The sequence below is a fragment of the Mytilus galloprovincialis genome, chromosome 2 (assembly GCF_965363235.1).
Source record: "Mytilus galloprovincialis chromosome 2, xbMytGall1.hap1.1, whole genome shotgun sequence".
Taxonomy (NCBI): domain Eukaryota; kingdom Metazoa; phylum Mollusca; class Bivalvia; order Mytilida; family Mytilidae; genus Mytilus; species Mytilus galloprovincialis.
The window spans coordinates 76807698-76829775 of NC_134839.1; the positions used below are offsets into that span (position 1 = coordinate 76807698).

The following is a 22078-nucleotide window of genomic DNA, read 5'->3' on the forward strand; positions in this document are numbered from 1 at the left end:
CTACGAATCTATAACTTTTTATCGAAGAAAAAAACATTTCATTAAGGTATTTGTTGATCGGAAGCTAATTGACTCGTGTATGTTGTCGAAATAATCAATCAGCACAGAGCATCTGCAGCACGTACAAAACAAGTGAATTGATAGAGCCATGCTATTGTTGTTTTTTTTTTTTTTATATATATATTTTTCGAATTAGAGTACGGGAAGGCTATGATTTAAAAGCAGTATATTGAAGATGATTTTGAGAAGAAAGGGGATCTTCTGTTACAAGAAGGTTCACGTACACTTGTTTTATAGTAAAAATAGCCATTCAAGTATGTGAAACATCCCAACTTCATGTGAACAGATAATGAGGTCCAGAATTAAGATTTCAAATATGGCATACATTTGTATGTTAAAAGATAAGTATAAGTTCATTTTACAGTATTTCATGACAATATCGATTCAAATTGGTTGGCACTGATCGGACATTAAGAACGTCAAAGGGGATAAAAGTTGATGAATAAATTGACTTCGGAATGACGATCTGTTTGTAGTTTTATAATACTTCAGTGATTATTCAGTTGGGGTTCAATGTTTTGATACGATATGTTAATTTAAAACTATTACAGTAACATTTCGTTTTGACAATAGAAAAGTACATAAGAATTATTTAAAGAAGATGAATTCCTTATCATATCAGATCATAATAAAGGAACATTGCACAAACATTTATACAATTATATATTATATTTGAATAATGGCATGCAAAAACAGGTTGTAAGAATAAAAAAATAAAAAAAAAGTAATACAAATCAGATATTAAAACGAAGAATAAGCCGCCACAAGATCACCCTAGACATTTAAATACATTGCACTCTATTGCAGCTGGCCTGTATATATTAAACGGCTTCTTTTACTAGTATCGTTTACAAGAAAAACATTCTAAAATAATACACCTTTTCGATATTTCATCATTCTTAAAATACATTGGATGTGCACTAATTGATATTTTAGTCTTAGCCACACGACTTTTTATTAGTTGTGTTGGCTTTGAAACTAGTTAACAGTAACGTGTACTCTTATATCTGTACTTTGTGTCTTTTGTGTTTTTGTCAGGGTTTGTATGTGCTTTGAATCAACCTGATAAGTTACACCCTTTTCAACTGAGTTTTATAGTTTGTTCTAACTGAGTTTTATAGGTTTTTTTTATTTTGTTTCGTTTCACCACTGTTCCAGGTTAGTGGAAGGGGTTGGGGGTTGGCGAAATCATATTAAACATGTGCAATCCCAACACATTATGTATACAGAATGTGCCTTTCCCCAGTCAGAAGCCTGTAACTCATTAGTTTTCGTTTGTTGCTGTATGTCATATTTGATTTTCGCTTAATGTTTTGTACATAAATTAGGCCGTTAATTTTCTGTTTGAATTGTTTCACATTTGTCATTGTTTTAGTTCAGTTTGTGTTGCTCTGTCAGTATTTTTACAGGTTCAGTTTAAAAAAAGAAATACGATTGTTTTGTCAATTTGTTTTTGACTTCTAGGTTTGAATGTCCTTTAAGTATCTCTCGTCTCTAACATTTTTTAAATCATGTGTTTATGTCAGTTTAAATCATGTGTTTATGTCAGTTTAAATCATGTGTTTATGTCAGTTTAAATAGAACCATCAATGATCAATTAATGGTACTATCAGTTGGTATGCAGTTTTATTAACATTGGTTGTTTTCATTTCCAGGGTGCTCAGTCTTCAGTCATGATGTGTTGTCTTTTAATATTTTACATAGTTTACATATAAAAGAATCACCAATTTAGAATCACTATTACAAAAAGGCAGGACATATATGACAACAGTTAATTGTTTTTTGAAAATACTTCCGGTTACCCGAACCGCTATTTATTCCATAGCCCTGGCCAACAACAATGAAGACATCTTAAGATATCAGTATTCGCCTGGTCTCTCTATGGTATTACATCTGTCTCAGTCTAGAATTATATTTGATTGTATCTGATTTATTACCGAATAATGATAGAAACCTCTTGAATAAAGACATTCAACTAGGTATTATTGTCTGATTTATCATCCGCTTTGTGTACAGACGAATAGATTGGTTCGATATATTTAAACATACGCAAAACGTGTACCGCTACATTTGAAACATATATAAATATTCAAACAATTCTTGGAATTGTTTAGCAAATACTTGTAGTCGTTATAGTTGAATTGATCATTAGTTGTTTTCTGTCGGGTATTGTAAACAATGATGACTCTTTTAAACACCTTGAATTAAATTTGAATGGCCGGTAAATGACATTGCATCGAGCATCGCATCACCAACTGAATTCTTTAAAACTATTAAACATATGCATAATCTTTTATAACTCATTACATGATTGTTATGTGTCTAATCTTCAACCAGCCGTATATCATTTGAAATCGTTGATTTATAACCATGTCCTGTATGATCAGAAAGGTCTGTTAAGTGTAGGTAGTTCACGTATTCTAAAATTATGTGCCATCCTTATTTATGGTAAAAATAACGTGTTGCGCCTGTCCCAAGTAAGAAGCGTATGGCCTTTGTTATTCTTGCATATTTTTTTTTAGTTTTACTATGTTCATTTATATGGAACAGTTTAACGTGACGTCCATTTTCATTGAACTAGTACACATTTTGTTTAAGGGCCAGCTGAAGCCCGCCTCTAGGTGCGGTATTTTCTCGCTGTGGTGAAGGCCATTTTGCCGTCATGGGCTGTTTTGTGCTCTATGGTCGGGTTGTTCTCTCTTTGTCACATGATTTTTTGGTTTGCTTGTTGGTCTGCCTCATTTCTTCTAACCGTCATATCATTTTGATGGTTCATTGCTCAAATTTACGTTTTTGTTTTTGTTTAAATCTTTCTATCAGATACTATAAACAATAGATTAGTTATGTTTGGTGTATGCAATTGTAAGATGTACAGGGTTTGTCTGTCAGGGCTCATATAACCTGGCCATGTGTAATGTTAAGTTTAATTGATACTTCTAGTAAATCATCCATCTTCAAGACTTTAAACACAAACACAATCATGACAAGTGAAGTAGACGAAACATTTCAGCGCTTGCACTCTTGTTTACACTAATTCACAAACGGACAGTCAATAGATTTGATCGAACATTTATTGATTGAAATTACATGACATCTTGCTTTTAATATTATCTTTATGTTTCCCGATTTTCTGTACCAAAACAAAGAGTTATAAAGTTCTTTCCTGTTTACGTCATGGGTAGAGATAGATATTTCATGCCAGCAACACTTCCTCGTAAAGTCCCCTATGAATTCTTGTGGTATTTCAAGTTTCCATTTATTATTTTTGTGTAAACGTTTTCCATTTCAAAAGAAAAATGTTTATAGTTTTCTGCATCTATAAAATGTTGTCTCACTTCCGAAACCTGGTATCTATAATGAGTTTTGTATCTACAGTATCCGACTGATTGATTATGGCATTAGAATAAAACAATAGAAATCTAATTATATTGCCTTCTTTTCTCTGCCTTCAACAAATTTAAAAGGACATTGATATAAGGTTTCCTCATGGTAAACATTACAATATGGCAGCTCCAGGAATAATATTTTACGCAATAGATAAAGTTTCACAAATAACTCCTTGTTTTCTGACAGTATTGTTATTAGAATGTTTTGTTCTGAATCAATTTGTTGATATCTTCTGTCTAGGGAATGTTAGTAGTTCCAATAAAAGTTTATTTTATGCATCTTTATATTGGTATATGTCTATCACAAGTTGTTTTCAGTTAATCAGCCGCCACACACAAACACACATAGACTTACATTGAGTATATGTCGTATATGGTTTAACTGCTACGAGATAGAATCATTTAAAATCAGGTTACTTTCTAAGAGGTTCTTGAGTTTTAAAAACGACTGACCATTAATAATTTGTTAAATTGTCCAGGTTTCGCTCGCATAATAATTACTACTGTTTGGAACATGGACATACCGATCCTAGGGAGGTATATATATTGCATGAACCCTGAGGCGGTCACGCAAAAAGAGTGTTATAAATGTCAGTTTGAAATATGTCGATACAGGTCTCTATTAGATATGGGTTTTGATGAGACGACACATACTATATTACTTAGAACCAGCATCTGTTCATCTGTTTTGTGTTAATTTATATCGCATACGAATGATTTGTTAAATCATCATTAAAAAGGATGTAGAATTGTACTTTTCTGGTTTTTTTTCTCTGTTTGTTCTGTGATTGTTATTTGTTTTTTGTTGTTTTTAGGAGGGAGTGTCTTTGGCTGTATTCGGCTGTATTTCTTCAATCTGCAAGATGTTAAATTGTTAAGTGCACCAAGGTACTGTTTGTGGTTACTAACGGTGTCTGGCAACACTTTTTATGTATTAAAAAAATCTGTTCAGTTCAGTTTGTTTTGATACTTATCATTATACCGTATACTGTATACTGTATAATGTTTATGTTGTTTTACATATATAATATTATAGCAAATAAAATACACTGCTACTTATGTGTCTGAGTGCACAAACACAATGAAGTAAAAACTTAAAAGTATATGTCAGCTCTCATTAAATTTTCAACATGCCTATAAACTATTGATCTAAATATGTTTTGTTGCAAAAATATTTATTATTAGAAGAATGAAAAATGTACTGCTAAGAACTTGTAAAAGAAGTCTTAGTGTAATAGATTTGATTCTATTTATGGGTACACAATATCTATGAAGCATTACTGCACCATTGTCATACTGTCATAATGACAGCTCGTGGTAATATGTTGGTTAATCAATCTTAAACTGGTCACCTGCGGCTTCTCATTTTACAATTAATTTTAGCTATCGCACAGTAAATGAAGCATTAAAGAGGAAATAACGACTGAGTTCTCAGAGTGAACAGCTAATCCATTGTGTTGTTCTCTTACTAACGGCAAATTGGAATTTAATAGTTTGATATCGATATAACTAACAGTTTTTGTAATCGTAGGCTAGTGTACGTAAAACAAGAAAATCAATCTTTGTGTTTTTGCGGAAATAAAAGCGAGGCTTGGAAGATAAAAACGTTTCTGTACTCTTCATGATCTTTGACATGTATCTTGAAAGTATAAATGATGAGAACAGTGGGTGTGTTTGACTGCCGTTAGGGGTGGTATCCCATATGTCTCCCCATATATGTTTCTACTAAGCTTTATATTTCAAATTAAAAAAAAACCAAATCAACCTTTATCATCTAAAATCAGCAGGCTTTTAAAAGAAATTAGTAAAGGGCAAATACATGTAATAGCATTCCAAATAGGTGCTTTAGTGTTAAATCTCCTAGACATTTGAACTATTAAAACATTCGTATAATCTTGACAAACATGTACAACATTTCAGCTTCATGAATGTGCTTCTAAGTTTTGTCTCGACTCATTCTAATCAAAATGTATACCTGTCATTTCTTTATCTTTTTATATACGATCACGCAAGTCGTGATAGAAATGAATTTTAATCAGAGTTTCTCACGACTGCTTACTGTTACGAAGGTCGCAGAATGAAAAAAAAAAAATAGGGATTTCAATCCTGGGGCTGCAGTTACAGCGTATTTACTATTTGTAAAAAAAGCTTTATATTTCAGAAGGATAAAAGCATACCTAATATGTAGATGCTTTATGCTACGAAGTTTCAATGTGCTATATGTTCTTTATTCTATGTCTTATTTTTATTGTTCTTGAAGAAGAGAAAATGTAATGTGAATTACTCACTTATGAGTTACTCGTTTGTTTTTGTTGTAGTTCAGTGTTTCTGTTATTTCGTTATTTTCCTCTTACAGTTGATTTGTTTCCCTTGGTTTTAGTTTATTACCTGGATTTGTGTCCGCTTAATCGAGTTATTGAACAGCGGTATATACTTGTTGCCTTCATTGATAGATTTGTTTGGTATGATACTAGCAACCTGGTATTGTATCATTGCAAAGCCTACATATCTGCCAGACAGGGTTCATCTGCACATTGCCATCATATTCATATGGTGCATTGATCAATGTTAGGATTTTGTTATTTGTATGTTGTTAAGGAGCTGTAAGAAAAAGTATCAACTATATTTATGTAAATGGATTGATTATAATATGTACATGTCTATCTGGCATAGTTCATCTGACCTTGATCTCAATTGCAAGAACCATCAATGATAGTTATATCATATTTATAGTAAACGTTCATATTTAAGACTTTCAACAAAACGTCAATCATAAGTTAATTAGGCGAGCCATTTTTTAAAGTGGTCTCTTTCTTGTCTTTGTTAAGTGCTTTGGTTAAATACTAATGTGTTGCATAGTCATGAACAAACAATACATATGCATTGTTCTTGAAATAAATTGATCTCTCCGGCAAGCGTGTTAGTGTTAACTATAATCTATTGTGAAAATATTATCGTGAATATGACAATATGACAGTTTTATTAGAATTGGAAAACAAGTATATTTTCATTTTTACAATTTCCTCGCCACTCTGGCAAGAGTGTTCGAGTAAATTTAATATCGTCGAAAAAATGTCTTTTAATAGATGGTCAGGATAAGTACACTAGTATTCCACATTCCAAACTAAAAGACAAATTGAAAGAGTTGGTATTGCTTTGCTTCGTAAAAAAGAATGGCCAACGTAGATACAAGTATCTTGTCTTAGGGAGGGATAAATCCTACTTTGTGAAGGATCACTCTGTTTCGAACAAAAAATTCTCTGAAACTGATATTATCAAGATGCTTGATTTCTTGATTGACAACATATTTGTTACGTTCGGAGGACGTGTTTTTCAACAGACTGTCGGCATTCCAATGGGAACAAACTGTGCCCTTCTACTTGCCGACTTGTTTCTTTATTATTATGAGGCTGACTTCATGCAGGAACTTCTTAGGAAGAAAGATAAGAAGTTAGCAATATCCTTTAACTCTACTTTTCGCTATATAGATGATGTTCTTTCACTAAATAATTCAAAATTTGGTGACTTTGTGGAACGCATCTATCCAATCGAGCTAGAGATAAAGGGTACTACAGATACAGTTAAGTCGGTCTCATATCTTGACTTACATCTAGAAATTGACAATGAGGGTCGGTTGAAAACAAAGCTTTACGACAAAAGAGATGATTTCAGCTTTCCAATTGTGAACTTTCCATTTCTAAGTAGCAACATTCCAGCAGCACCTGCATACGGGATATATATCTCCCAATTGATACGATATTCCCGTGCTTGCATTTCCTGTCATGATTTTCTTGATAAAGGGTTGCTGCTCACAAGGAAGCTATTAAACCAAGAGTTCCAAATGGTGAAGTTGAAATCATCCCTTCGTAAATTTTACGGACGCCATCACGAGTTGGTTGACCGTTATGGGATAACCGTTTCACAAATGATATCGGATATGTTCTTTACGTCGTAACTACAATCCCCTTCCCTTTCATGAATGTGACCTACCGAATAAGACTATTTACCGGATTTGTTATCACATAAGCAACACGACGGGTGCCGCATGTGGAGCAGGATCTGCTTACCCTTCCGGAGCATCTGAGATCACCCCTAGTTTTTTGGTGGGGTTCGTGTTGTTTATTCTTTAGTTTTCTATGTTGTGTCGTGTGTGCTGTTGTTTGTTTGTCTTTTTTATTTTTAGCCATGGCGTTTTCAGTTTGTTTTAGATTTATGAGTTTGACTGTCCCTTTGGTATCTTTTGCCCCTCTTATATAAGTAAGTGTTTATTGATTATGTAGGAAAGTATATTACCGTTTGATTTTCTTTCCATTAACTATGAAGCCATGTAGATTGCATGTGAATTGCAGGTAAAGTAACGAATGGAAATTAGGAAGATTCTAAAATGAATTATCAGCTGAATTTTACACTAATGAAATTATTTAAAGAATCAATCGTGTAAAGTTAATTGAGGTCGTTTTATAATGAACTCCGTAAACTTCCTCATCATGTTATTAGCTGATGTATATGATATTTCTACTTTCGATGAAATACTTTGATTATATGTAATGTGTTTAAAATGTCTAATCATGATAAAACTCTTTGATATTGAAAGTATACTTCCAAAACTTAACATTATATCACGGTATATCAGGGGAGATTACACTTATTCATGTCTGTCCTATCTCTTTCTCTTTCTAATAATCTATAAACTTTATACTTATACATGAACATCCTTGGCATTGATTTTTTTTTTGTATGAAGGTATAACCAGAAAAACACTTTGAACGTAACTGAGTTATAAAGTGTTATTTCATTTATACTACAAAACTCGTCGCCACGGTATTATACTAACTGCTAAACACTAGTGTAGCATAACCATGAGTGTAAACAGTTAGATATATCCGTATTATTTTATCAGTTTTTGTATTATTTTAATTATAATATGCATATATTGCTGCTGCTTTTCATTATATTTGTTTTTGTTTCTTATCAGTTAATACATGAACAATCATTTAATTAAAATTTTAAGGATTCATAATATTAAGGTTTCACTAGTGGTTAGTGCATCGGACTAACACAAAGGTTCCTGGTTTGATTCCCGTTTGAGATGAAAATTTCAGGGACTGAATTTTCGGCTCTCCCTTGACACCATCTGCGAGTATGGTCTTGAGAAAACACGTTAAAGACACCCTTGTAGATTTCGAAAAAGAGCAGGCTAATGCCGCTACTAGGCAGCACTCGCACCCGCAAAGTGGAAAGGGATTAATATGAGATGCAAAATTTGTTTCCCAATCCACTATAAATAAATATGTTTAAACTAAACTAAAAAAAGAGAAATGGACTTGTAAAGCATATGAAGAATAATGATATTGTTAACGTTGATTTTATTAAGAGTATTAACTGTTGAAATTAATTTTATTTTATTTCCAGCTGAAGGAACGAAAAAAAGCAGTAACCGATTGCGAAATTAAGGTTCGAGAACATGATTTAAAAAGCAGCAACCTGAGTCACTTTTCTGCTATTATCCATGCTGCTACCAACTTACCGAAAGTGAAAAAGATTCTGCGTCCATTCAGATCTAAAGATAGGACAGACAGTCTTGTTGTTGATATTGTTGCTCAAAATGGTCGTATTTGGGTCAAAGTGATAGCCAGAAAAGCACAAGCTCTTCATCTTATTTGGGCAGGTTAGTCTTACAAGTTTTCCAATCTCTTGAAAGATCAAATCGATATATTAACATATGAATATGCACATATTACGAAGAATTTTAAATGCCAAGAGCTTTGGCATTATTTCTAATAGCAATTTTATCCCATCAAAAGTCAGCACAGAAAAAAAATCCAACTAACATAAAAAATGAGATTTAAACCTGGAATGTTTATCGATTCTGACGAAACATATTGCTTCCAAACGGTTATTTATGGACTTTATTCCTGATGATCTAAGATACATCATTCTGAATATTCTCTTTAAATTGTCCACGTATAATCTCATCCGGGTACGAGGCAATATAATTCAAGATTGACATATAATCATGTTTATACTAAGCCATGTCAGCCATGTTGGTTGGTATACGGGATCAACAGACTCAAAAATACAAGTCTTGTCTTTCATCTTGAAAACTGCTGTTAATGAGAAAATCTAATCGTGGAGAATGGTTCATATCTTAAAAACTATAATTGGTAGCAATTTGCGAAAAGACTCTTGAAGACAAGATTTGGAAATAAATCAAATTTTGCAGAAATCGTTAGTAGCCTCTCTGTAGGAGTTATTGCCTGCCCTTTGTTTTGTGTTTTTGGCAAAAGCCAATGAAACTAGAGAGAAACTGTAAACAGAAAAAATATGATCATCAAGCTTGACATAGTGTGTAGATATTTTTCATTGTTGAAAATTGAATGTTGCGGCAATGTCCATCAGTTTGCTCTTGTGTTTTTTGTTGCTCGGTTACAATGGCTTATGACACACTTATACCAATTCGAAAGTTGTTTTTAGTAAGGTATTTTTTTGCTTTTTATTTAAATATGAACTTCTTCATCTTATATTTACTTGTATTTTACACTGTAAATCGACACATCGCTGCATAACCTACAATATCACCTTAAATTAATACAATTATAATTTATAAATTCCATTAATACACCCATAGATTAGCACATCGACACATTTACATGAAAATGTACACTTTATAAAAGCTCACTGCCATACATGAAAATACTGTTCATTTCTTAAAGGACAAAAATAAATGAATTATTAATCGAATATTGGATGTGTAAGCCAATTAAACAAGACAGTCGAACGAATACCTTTCATCTTCTCCGATGGTTAATTGAAACCCGGGATGTTTGCATTAGTGTTCACCGATATATCAAAGCAAGATATTTGCTGTCACGGCGTCAATGTAGTGCGATGTTGTAAAGCTTATATTTAAAGGATGGACAAATCATTCTTAAAGGATAGTCTCGTGAATTTACATGTACATGTATATAATATGTATGAGGCTACATATTGTTGACTGTTGTTTGTCTTTTGAAATGCAGTTTTTTGTCGAGCCTCCAACTTTTGTTGCAGAAAGCTCGACATAGGGATAGTGATCCGGCGGCGGCGGCGTTAGCTAACTTCTTAATAACTTTATATTTTAGAAGGTGGAAGACCTGGATGCTTCATACTTTGTATATAGATGCCTCATGTTACGAAGTTTCTGTCAGTCACATGTCTAATGTCCTTGACCTCATTTTCATGGTTCAGTGACCAATTGAAAAAAAAGTTCATAATTTTTGTAATGTTGTATTCTCTCTTATTATAAGTAAATAACTAAATTTGGTATGTGCGTACCTTGCTAGGTCCTCATGCCCGTCAGACAGTTTTCACTTGACCTCGACCTCATTTCATGGATCAGTGAACAAGGTTAAGTTTTAGTGGTCAAGTCCATATCTCAGATACTATAAGCAATAGGGCTAGTATATTCGGTGTATGGAAGGACTGTAAGGTGTACATGTCCAACTGGCAGGTGTCATCTGACCTTGACCTCATTTTCATGGTTCAGTGGTTATAGTTAAGTTTTTGTGTTTTGGTCTGTTTTTCTCATACTTTATGCAATAAGTCTTCTATATTTGTTGTATGGAATGATTGTAAGGTGTACATGTCTAGCAGGCAGATGTCATCTGAACTTGACCTCATTTTCATGGTTCAATGTTTAAAGTTCAGTTTTTGAGTTTTGGTCTTTTTATCTAATATTATATGCCAAAGATCAACTATATTTAATGTATGGAAATATTTTATGATCTATATGTAAGTCCCGCAGGTTTTATTTGATCATGACCTCAATTTCACGGTTCATTGCATAGTGTTAAGTTTTTGTGTTTTGGTCTGTTTTTCTTAAACTATAAGTAATAGGTCAACTATATTTGTTGTATGGAAGCATTGTTAGCTGTACATGTCTGCCTGGCATGGTTCATCTGACCTTGACCTCATTTTCATGGTTCATTGGTCTTTGTTTAGCTATCTTGGCTAATGTTAAGTTTATGTGGCAGTTGTAATAAAGCTTTATACTTAGGACTATCAACATGATATCAATGATTAGTTAAGAAGGCGAGACATTTCAGTGTGTGCACTCTTGTTTACCATTTTACTTAATCTCTTTTGATATAAAGACAAAGTGTCATACTTAGGTTAAAAAGTAAAACCACAAAAATACTGAACTCCGAGGAAAATTCAAAACGGAAAGTCCCTAATCAAATGGCAAAATCAAATAAAAAAAAAACCAAACGAATGGACAATAACTGTCATATTTCTGACTTGGTACAGGTATTTCTAATGTAGAAAATGGTGGCCTGGACCTGGTTTAATGCGCTAAACGTCTCACTTGTATGACAGTCGCATCACATTACATTATATTTACAACGATGCATGAACAAAACAGAATAATAGGTAAAATAGTAAAAATAGGGTTGTAGCACTGATCACTGTGTCACAAACTCGTGTTCATTTAGTTTGATTTAAGCCAGATTTTATTGAAATATATTAAAATGAACCATCTGCAAGTAAAATATAATTGTATAATTTAATTTATTGATTGATTATTGGTTGCTTAACTTCCTATAATTTGATACAAGGCTACCTGGGTATTAATAGAACCTCCCATACAAAGTACGTCTGCTAACTTTGATATAACCCTCTTTCAATTGACGTTATAAATTGTTATAAATCATATATCTTAGAGCAGTTACCTGATACCTTATGAAATACAACCACATAACTTGGTTTAATTGTTTCGGAAAGATTAACATCTTAACACAAACATTATGGCAATGCAGCCTATATTTTAGACCTCATTGAACTACGTGTAAAACGGGATTTACGTCCATTAAATACACAATACTAAATGAATCTGGGTAAGACACAATATATGTTATCTTACGCTTCAATATTTAGCCTAATAACTAAGTTGTAAAGCCGTTCAGTTTAAGAATCTAGAAGCCCACATTCATATATCATTGACAATGGTTCTAAGGTCTCTTTCTTTGATTCATGTATTACTAGATCACACCCGCGAAATCGCGGTCATACACAGTTGTAAACTGTTGTAGGATGAATTTCTGTAAAAGATATTATGTCTGGAGAATTTCATAAAAGGTACCAAAAGCCCTTCCGAAGTTCGTTATCTGTTTCCTTTCTGTTAAATTTAATTATTTTCGTGTTTCTGGCCTCAGACTATAATTTTTCTCCCCCTTTGCTACAATAGATATAGAAAGATGTCGTATGAGTGCCAATGAGACAACTCTCCATCCAAATTACAATTTATAAATTAAAGTAAACCATTATATGTCAAGGTACGGCCTTCAACACGGAGCCTTGCCTTTTTTTGGGTAAGAGTCACTGAATAAAATTAAAATTTTGCACCGCTTCAAACAGGAAATAAATGTAACTGCTGGTAGAACATTTGATAATTTATTATACTAATAAAATATGCGTTTAGGACAATCCATCAGTGCTTTTTCTTTTGAGAGCCCTATTAACATGACAATGGTAGGATTTGAATCATGTATAAATGACAAAGGCTAATTTAGGGGTCACGGGTTGAAGGGGCCTGATTCCGAAATCCGTGGCTTAAAAACATGAAAACATTTAAAGAAATTCATATCCCGAAATTCGAAAAAATATTCCCGTAAGGATCAATCCCAAAATCTCCACATTAAAACACACGATCCCGATGTCCCGAAAAAGTCCTTCCTCCCTCATAACTCTACCCTACTTTCATTTTAGCCAAATCACTACTTTTACTTTCAACTATAAATTTTTATGCTCCATTTATGGGCATTATGTTTTCTTATCTGTGCGTCCGTTCGTTCGTCCGTCCATCTGTCAGACGGCTCTAGGTTAAACTTTTTTGTCTAGGTAGTTTTAGATGAAGTTGAAGTCCAATTTACTGGAAACTTAGTAAATATGTTCCCTTTGAAATAATTTTTTTAATTTTAATGCCAAAAAAGAGATTTTACCCCATTTCACGGTCCACTGAATATAGAAAATGATAGTGCCGATGTGGCATCCGTGTGCTATGGACACGTTCTGTTTCCCATATGTTTTACTTATTTCAATATATATGCAACTGGTATATATGATCCCTTAAATAGTCATTTCAAAGAAAACAGTAAACAGAATAGAGAAAGTCTCTATATATTATAGTAGTATTATCGTTGTTTACATGCAGATAAACGCGAAAAATAATTGTCCTCTCTAAGGAGATATAGTAGTTGTGGTTATTGCAATCTAAAAACCATGATATCGATAACGCTCTGATTGGCCTATTTATTTTTCATTTGTGTTATCCATCATACGATTGGTTGTACTTGTGATGTTTAAAACCGGAAGTTTATCTATGACTAAAAGTCAGTCTGCTGACGGAATTAATTTCCGGACAGTTTTTTTGTCGTTTTTCTCCCAAAATAACTCAATCTGAATAATCATAAGAATGGATGACAAATGCGACTATGCATGTTACCTATAGGACACAGAGGCATGATGATTTATTTATTGTGGAAGGAAGAGAAACAACACACAAAATGAGGTCTTCTCGTTTAATAGTATAGATTAGAAATTTTATCCCATTTCACGGTCCACTAAACATAGTAAATGATAGTGCCGATGTGGCATCCGTATACTATGGACACATTCTTGTTTCCACATGTTTTACTTATTGCAATATATATATGCAACTGGTATGACCCCTCATATAGTAACTATTTCAGAAAAAAAGTAGACAGAATACAGAGAGTCTCGGTATACTATAGTAGTATAATCGTAGTTTACAGGTGGATAAACGTGAAAACACAATTGTCTCTAAGGAGGTATAATAGTTGTGGTTCTTGCGATTTAAAAACCATAATATTGAGAACGCTCTGATTGGCTTATTTTTTTTTTTTTTTCATTTTTGTAATCTATCGTACGATTGGTTGTTCTTGTGCATGTTTAAAACCGGAAGTCTTATCTATGACTAAAAGTCAGTCTGATAACGGAAACAATATCCGGACACCTATTTTGTAGTTTTTCTCCAAAAAATAACTCAATCTGAATAATCACAAGAACGGATGACAAATGCGATTATACATGTTACCTAAAGAACACAGAGGCATGATGGTTAATTTATTGTGGAAGGAAGAGAAGCGACACACAAAATGAGGTCTTCTCGTTTAATAGTATAGATACACAATAAGTCAACTAAATGATAAAATTGGTGTATGGAATGATTATAAGCTGAGATGTCTATCTGGCAGGGTTTTTCTTATCATGAATTTTTTATCATTGATAATTGATAATGTTAGGGTTATTTCATGCTTGCAGTTAACCTTTAATTTTACCTTCATCCTTAAGACTTTCAAACTCAAATCATTGTCATTAACGCATCCGAGACTTTTCAGCGTATGTACTACTCTTGTTTTACTGTTAGTTTCCTTCAGGATGTCTATTGGTACTCTTTATTTAATGGAATTTTTGTATCTTCTTATTTGAGTCTGTTGTGCGTATTAAATTTTAAAAAAAATATGCATAATAAGGCATGTTGGAGTTGGTTGTGCGAATTATTACATATGTATGTCTATAACTTAATTTATTTTGATAACATAGAGAATTGTTTATGATTTTCTATTTGGAAAATTTATAATGCTATTGATTTATAGTTCTTATTAAAGGTGGGATTTTCTGGACAAAATATTTCTCTTTACTGTAGATTATTCATAAAAAAACATTGATTTACTTATAAAAAGATGTTTCTGGAATGCTTTTAACTTACTTAAATTTTATGTAAGATTGTTGATATTTTACTCGATACACTTTGAACAGCCAGCTGGTATGTTTCCGTTGTATCATGTAAGACAGTGCATACCCGCGCACTCTTAAAAATGTGTTTGAGAAGTTTGGAATGTTTTGGATTTCTTTCTATAAGAGATATCTTTATTTACTGTCTTTGATATTCATTACGTGTATATGGAAGGGGTAGAGGACACACGATTATTCAAGTCCTCAATGAAACACATATATATATACTTATCTGCTTAGATCATAATAAATCATTGCTTTAATAAGAAATAAATCATGGCTTTAATAAGAAATAAATCATGGCTTTAATAAGAAATAAATCATTTCTTTAATAAGAAATAAATCATTATTTTGAAAAGCATATTCCCATGTGCTTTTGTAAGAATAGAACAAAGCGATAACGTTTCACATCTAAATATAATTTTTTCTCAACATCTTAGTTGTTACAGTAAATCAATTGCAATAATTGACAATTTTGTATATGTGCATGGAAAATACAAGAATACGCTCTTATTAGGTCCATGTTTACGGAGCTGTTCCAATTGTTTTTGAATAGATTTTTGTAAAATTGAAATAATAATATTTACTTAAACATTAGGTAGAGGTCAGTATGGAGACCGTGATATTGTGCGCCAAGCTGAAGATTATTTGAAATGTGCAGCTGAACATACGATCAATTTTATCGTACCTGAAGTACACTATGCATTTTACAACGAGGTTACTGATGACATGGCAGCTGCTCTTGAAGATATTGGTGTTAAAGTTTGGGGGAAAAGAATACCAGTTTCCTCTGACATTCAGCATCTAGTTGAGATTTCCGAAAGTTACTCTGACGATGAATATGACGTGAACAGTCGAATAAAGAGTGATTCGGACGAGGAAGATGAGTACAATGAAGAGGATGATGATTTTCACATTCCAAGTGCAAGTGAATTTAAATCTTGTTATAATAGATTAAAACACTTAGAGAAAATCGAAATTACTCCAAAGCAATCTGAAACTGAAGATCTGTCAAATGACAAGAGTAGAGATGTTGGTCTGATTGAAAGTGAAACGACGTGTATAGAGAATGGAAAATCTAATAATATTAAAAGTACGTCATTAACAATCCAATCCAATCACGGTAAAACTATCTTAAATGTGTCCAATATCAATGACATATCTCAAGAATCTTCTACAAACTGTCTCAATAAACAAGATATACTGCTACAGATTTTGGGAAGTGCACCAACATATAGTTTTGCAGATACTGTTATACCGGAAGTGATACAAGAAACGTCCGATAATGTCGTGGAAACCAAAGGAGTCAATCTTGACATAACAACGATGATCACGCTAGTATCAAGTATATCACACGGTGGTTGTAACTTCATCTTTCGGGAAAACATACTCTCGCTTCAGGCCAAAGAAGAAAGAGAATGCCCTGTACTCCCAGCCTTGCAAAAATATTTAAAAGGTAAATGTACTTATAAGACAAAATATCTTTCATGTATGTGTACCGATAATGATGAAAAAGGTAAATGTACTTATAAGACAAAGTATCTTACATGTATGTGTACTGATAATGACGAAAACATGTTGGTTTTATCAGTATCATTAAAGACATTGCCTGATTGGTAGTCTTATTCCTATTCCAGAATGTTAACAGTTTCCCTTTCTCAGTTGATTATGTTCTTATCGTCTGAGAAATGATGTTATCACCCTTATACTTTGTTTTTAAAAACACAAGTCATTAATACTTGCATACTACTGGGTAACCATGAACTTATAAACTACAGCCGTAAGTCACACAATAGTGATTTTGTAAATTACGAAAACATGTATTATTAATGGTTAGACAAAGGAAACATTACCCTAGTTATAATTTTAAAAGGTAGTTGCGTTAATATTTTGACATTGCCATCATTTTTGAAACGCTTATGTAATGAGTCATTCTGAACATATAATCAATTATAATAAAATTCTTATCATTTATAGTCAAAACAAATTGTATGACATGCTACCCAGATTCTTCTGTTGCAAACACACTTAACCTAACTTGACTTTTATTACATGCACCATTTTGTATTTTGGATCAGCTACTACATCTGGTTGACTTAATCATCAGGTGATTACAGAGTTAAGTGTCGGAGGACATTTAAAGTATACTAGTATATACATGTCTTTTGTTTTTGCCAGATTAAAACAAAACTAAATAAGTTTGTTTCCTATTTATGTACAGTTATGAGTACTCATGATCGTATATTATGCATTAGGATTTCAAACGGTCATGTTTGTATGTTTTTAACTCTTAAAAGATGTACTGATTGATACTTTAGTCTGAGAAAACATGATTTATTTATCAGTCGTAATTGGCTTAGTACCTGCTTTCAGTAAATGTGAGTACTCTATTTAGGTTCTGAATAAAGCCATTTCAAACTGAATTTTAGTTCATACAGAGTTCTGTAACACCTCTATTCCAGGTAAGTGGGGTTGAGAGCTTGCAAACAATACACTATTACCAGTCTTGAAATGAAATTTTCGACACTTTTTCAGGAAATTTTGCCTTGTCTCAACTTTTATTTTTTTCGCAATTACCCCTCCTTGACTCAATACTGACAGTGTCTTTGTTATGATGTCAAAGATAATTGGTGGCGTTAAAGTACATGTATATAAATGTTTACTTTATTCACGTTTTAATTGACATCTTGAAGTACGACTATTTTTTATAACTACAATTTTTTTTTGTATAAGTCATCTAAAATATAAATTTCAGGTAAGGAAATGTATGTGTGTAAGACGGCACTAGATGACTTCCAGACGATTCTCAATACTTTGGGTGGTGAAAACGAGAAAAGTAGAGCGGCTGAACTTTTGGAAACATGTAAAATGGTCCCAGACCAGCCTTCTGTGAGATCGCAGGATCTCCCAAAGACTGGAAAAATAAGAGACAGATCCAAGGTACATTGTATTACTGATTTTAGAAATATGATATTTGTTTACACATTGAATTTCCAAATTACTCGTAAAGGAGCATACGAGCGTAATATATAGAAATTATATTAATTGTGTTTTCAGCGAGTCAATCTATTTTTCAACAACTATATTTCTGAATAAATCTTCGGTGAGCATGACATTGAAAACAAAAATACAATATAAGAATTGAATTCTTCTTTTTGTAATTTTATTGGGGTGTAATAGTGTTGACCGAAACACATTTTGCATGAGGCGCGGAAGTGCTTAGTTCTAGAAATGTGCACACAATCAACGCTTTAACAACCCTCTAAAATTACTAAAAGGAATTCAATTCTTGTACTTACATTTCTATGTTAGGGTCATGGAAATCGATTTCTATCATTTATTTCTTTATTAAACCTGCGTACTTTATCGTGATGGCATGTTACAATTAGTTGGGACATAAAGGTTAATTTATAAATTTTCATAAATGTAACCTACTAAATTAGACTATTTTCCGGATTTGATATCTCATAAACAACACGACAGGTGCCACATGTGGAGCAGGATCTGCTTACCCTCCCGGATCACTTGAGATCACCCCTAGTTTTTAGTTGGGTTCGTGTTGTTTATTCTTTAGTTTTCTATGTTGTGTCATGTGTATTATTGTCTGTTTGTCCTTTTCATTTTTAGCCATGGCGTTGTCAGTTTATTTTCGATTTATGAGGTTGACTGTCCCTCGGGTATCTTTCGTCCCTCTTTTAAGTATGACGCGCAAACGTTGTTATACAGTCAAAATAACCGATTTTTCTGAAACAGACATGTAATGCAATTATTTTGATTTTAGTTTTCTGATAATGTTATAACAACAATACCGATTTCCAACGTATTTAATTCAAAAAATCTTAAAAAACTGAGAGAGAAAAAACAAACTTAGATTTGTATAAACCAGCCGAATAAATAGAAACAGCTGTCATATTCCCGACATCGAAAGACATTAAACAGCTGTCATATTCCCGACATCGGAAGGCATTAAACAGCTGTCATATTCCCGACATCGAAAGACATTAAACAGCTGTCATGTTCCCGACATCGAAAGACATTAAACAGCTGTCATATTCCCGACATCGAAAGACATTAAACAGCTGTCATATTCCAGACACCGAAAGACATTAAACAGCTGTCATATTCCCGACATCGAAAGGCATTAAACAGCTGTCATATTCCAGACATCGAAAGACATTAAACAGCTGTCATATTCCCGACATCGAAAGGCATTAAACAGCTGTCATATTCCCGACATCGAAAGACATTAAACTCAAACAATCATCAGATAAAGCTGGTTTTATATTTAGCCTCACATTTGTATGATAGCTGTTTTTTGTTCCGTTATATTGTATCAGGAACACCCAAAGCCAAAACCAGGATAGCTAAATGCATTAATACCGAGTCATGTGTAGATCCATGATACGAAAGAAACAATAGTCTATAGACAATATAATTGTAAAGTTGATAAAAGTAACACTTTAGCTCAAAGCTCGAGACTACCGGTATCTTATGTTATGTTTGAAATAGACTTAGGTCTTGATACTTTCCTTTGAACTTTTTGTGAAAAAAAAAACTGTAAGCTCTTTAACAAAACCCTGGCGCGTTAATCTTTGGCTCTATTATAACGTTCTTCTATAAAGTCTGAGTGGCATCCGCCTGTTCTTGACTATCGTATGAGTTGAAAAATATACTTTATACGCGAAGAAAGTTAATATATTGATTGCTGCTATGCTGCTAATGTGAAGTTTGTGTTCGGACCTTGATCAGTGACATAAAAAATCTTAGGACTAAAGTTCATCTTTTAAGTCATGAACAATTAAGTATACTTATGCTCAGTTTTATTTCTAAGATTTTTGAAACTGATTACTGAAGACCAACGATTCTTCATGATATACTATTTTGGGAATATTTTGTAGATTATATTTGGAACTGGTGACCAACTGAAGTGTGTAACAGTATCTGCTAATTCAGGATTTGTTCGAGCAGCAGAGCACCAGGTAAGTTCGTCTGTGAATTTGTTTTACCTAGAATTGATTATGAATAGATACATATCCATGTGCATTTACTTCACTATACATACTGAAAACAATATACATGTCATTGGTGGTAAATAAACTCAGCCATAAGTGAATATTTACACATTTTCTTTTTGGCAAATGCATAATCCTAATCTTTGTTGCCTTTTCTATATTAAAAGTAAAAATAACAAAAGTACTTCATGGAAAACTCAAATCGGAAATTCCTTTGCCAATTATTGTTTGTTTGTTTATTTTTTATCATTGTGATTTCTTTTACAAGAGGTTTATGCAAACAGCAAACATTAAAATTTAGAGCACTAACTTTGGTGTCTGCAGACATTAAAGCTTGCATATATGTCATATTGTGATCCAAAGTGATCATACAGTGAATAAAATGATAAGTTGTGGAAAAACGAACAGAAATAACCCAATACCTGAACAATATGAAACTATTACACGTATGTGCAAACTAGTTGACATAGAACCAATATCAGATAAAGATTCCGGTCATATTCTTTACCATGATGTACTTGTTTGTTTATATTATTAATAAAGTCTCTATATTTTATTTGCATTCAAACATATGGAGGTCTGGTATGATACAAAATATATATTATTTTAGTATCATTTGTATATAATTTAATTTTGGATGCAACACGTCTTTTGATTGGCTGACATTATTTTGTTATTGGCCCATAGACATAATTTAGTCATGTGACCGTGACGTCATCAACGTTTTTTCTTGGTTTTCTACGGTTAAAATGGAATTTAAAATTAAATTATAAGAAATAACTGTAATATTTTTCTGTCTATTCGAAATAACATAAAAAATTCGGTGCACACTGTTAAATAACCCGCTACACGCGTTATTCAGTGTGCACCAAATTTTTTATGTTATTTCTTCATAGACATAAAAAATATTAGTCATTCCTTAAATATAGGGAACTGATTTCTGTTTTATATAGAGAAACTCATCAGTTGTTTCGTACTTATCAATGAGAAAAGAAAGATAACTTTGATATGCATACAGCTGTAGCTTTAACTTGGAATTTTCTAATTTTTCTTAGACTAGGACCAGTATCATGCATCCTTGGAATTAGGTATATAACTCGAGGATGGCAATAAACCAACAACACAAAGAAAAACTATTAAATTCAAAAACAGTTACTTTAGGTTAGTTTATCTTCTATTCCAGGGCATAGTTTTTGCAGTCTATCTTCACCAGTCTAGAGCACTAACAGAAAAGAAGGAACGTACGGCTGAAAAGGTCACAGATATAACTAATCAAGATTGATATAATGAAATGGTTGACGATGGCTAATTCTATGTTGACTCTCTGTGAGAGGATATTTGAATAATTTTATTAACTGGATGGCAATGATTTCCCACTTTCCATTAAATTCAACCAGACGTCCATTACTCAGTCTAAGTAATGGGCTTCTGGTTCAACAATATATTGCTTTTCGGTCATAGGAATCAATTTGAGAATATCTCTCTGTGATACTGTTTGCATTAAAACATTCATAATTGGTTGTAGAATTGTTTGTCATTTTTTTTAGTTGAACATACTGAACTGCCTCATTGATTAACATTTTCATTATGAATTATGGGATTCACACTATTTAAGTAAAAAAGCCCATATTTGATTTTTGTTGCTCAATATGGGGAAATTGCTATGAGGATGGATATAAAAAAAATTCTTATGCAGAAAAGAGCTGCAAGGATTATACTTGATGCACCAATATTAACACCTAGTATAAATTTATTTAAAGAGCTAAAGTGGTTGAATTTCAAATCTAGAATTTCATATCATAAACTTATTCTTGTTCATAAAATTCT

The 22078-nt window shown here is 32.7% G+C and overlaps 1 protein-coding gene across 2 annotated transcripts in view; it reads left to right on the plus strand.

Annotated features, from left to right (window-relative positions):
• LOC143064432 (UPF0415 protein C7orf25 homolog) overlaps nt 1–21771 on the plus strand; it is a 112417-nt gene extending 90646 nt beyond the window's left edge. For both annotated transcript variants that reach the window (XM_076237251.1, XM_076237253.1), the window contains exons 3-7: nt 8859–9114; nt 15838–16695; nt 17995–18179; nt 20138–20218; nt 21435–21771. In XM_076237251.1, coding sequence (XP_076093366.1) covers nt 8859–9114; nt 15838–16695; nt 17995–18179; nt 20138–20218; nt 21435–21533 — 1479 coding nt within the window. In that variant the 3' untranslated portion in view covers nt 21534–21771. The remainder of the gene's footprint in view (nt 1–8858; nt 9115–15837; nt 16696–17994; nt 18180–20137; nt 20219–21434) is intronic.
• Nucleotides 21772–22078: the final 307 nt, after the last annotated feature.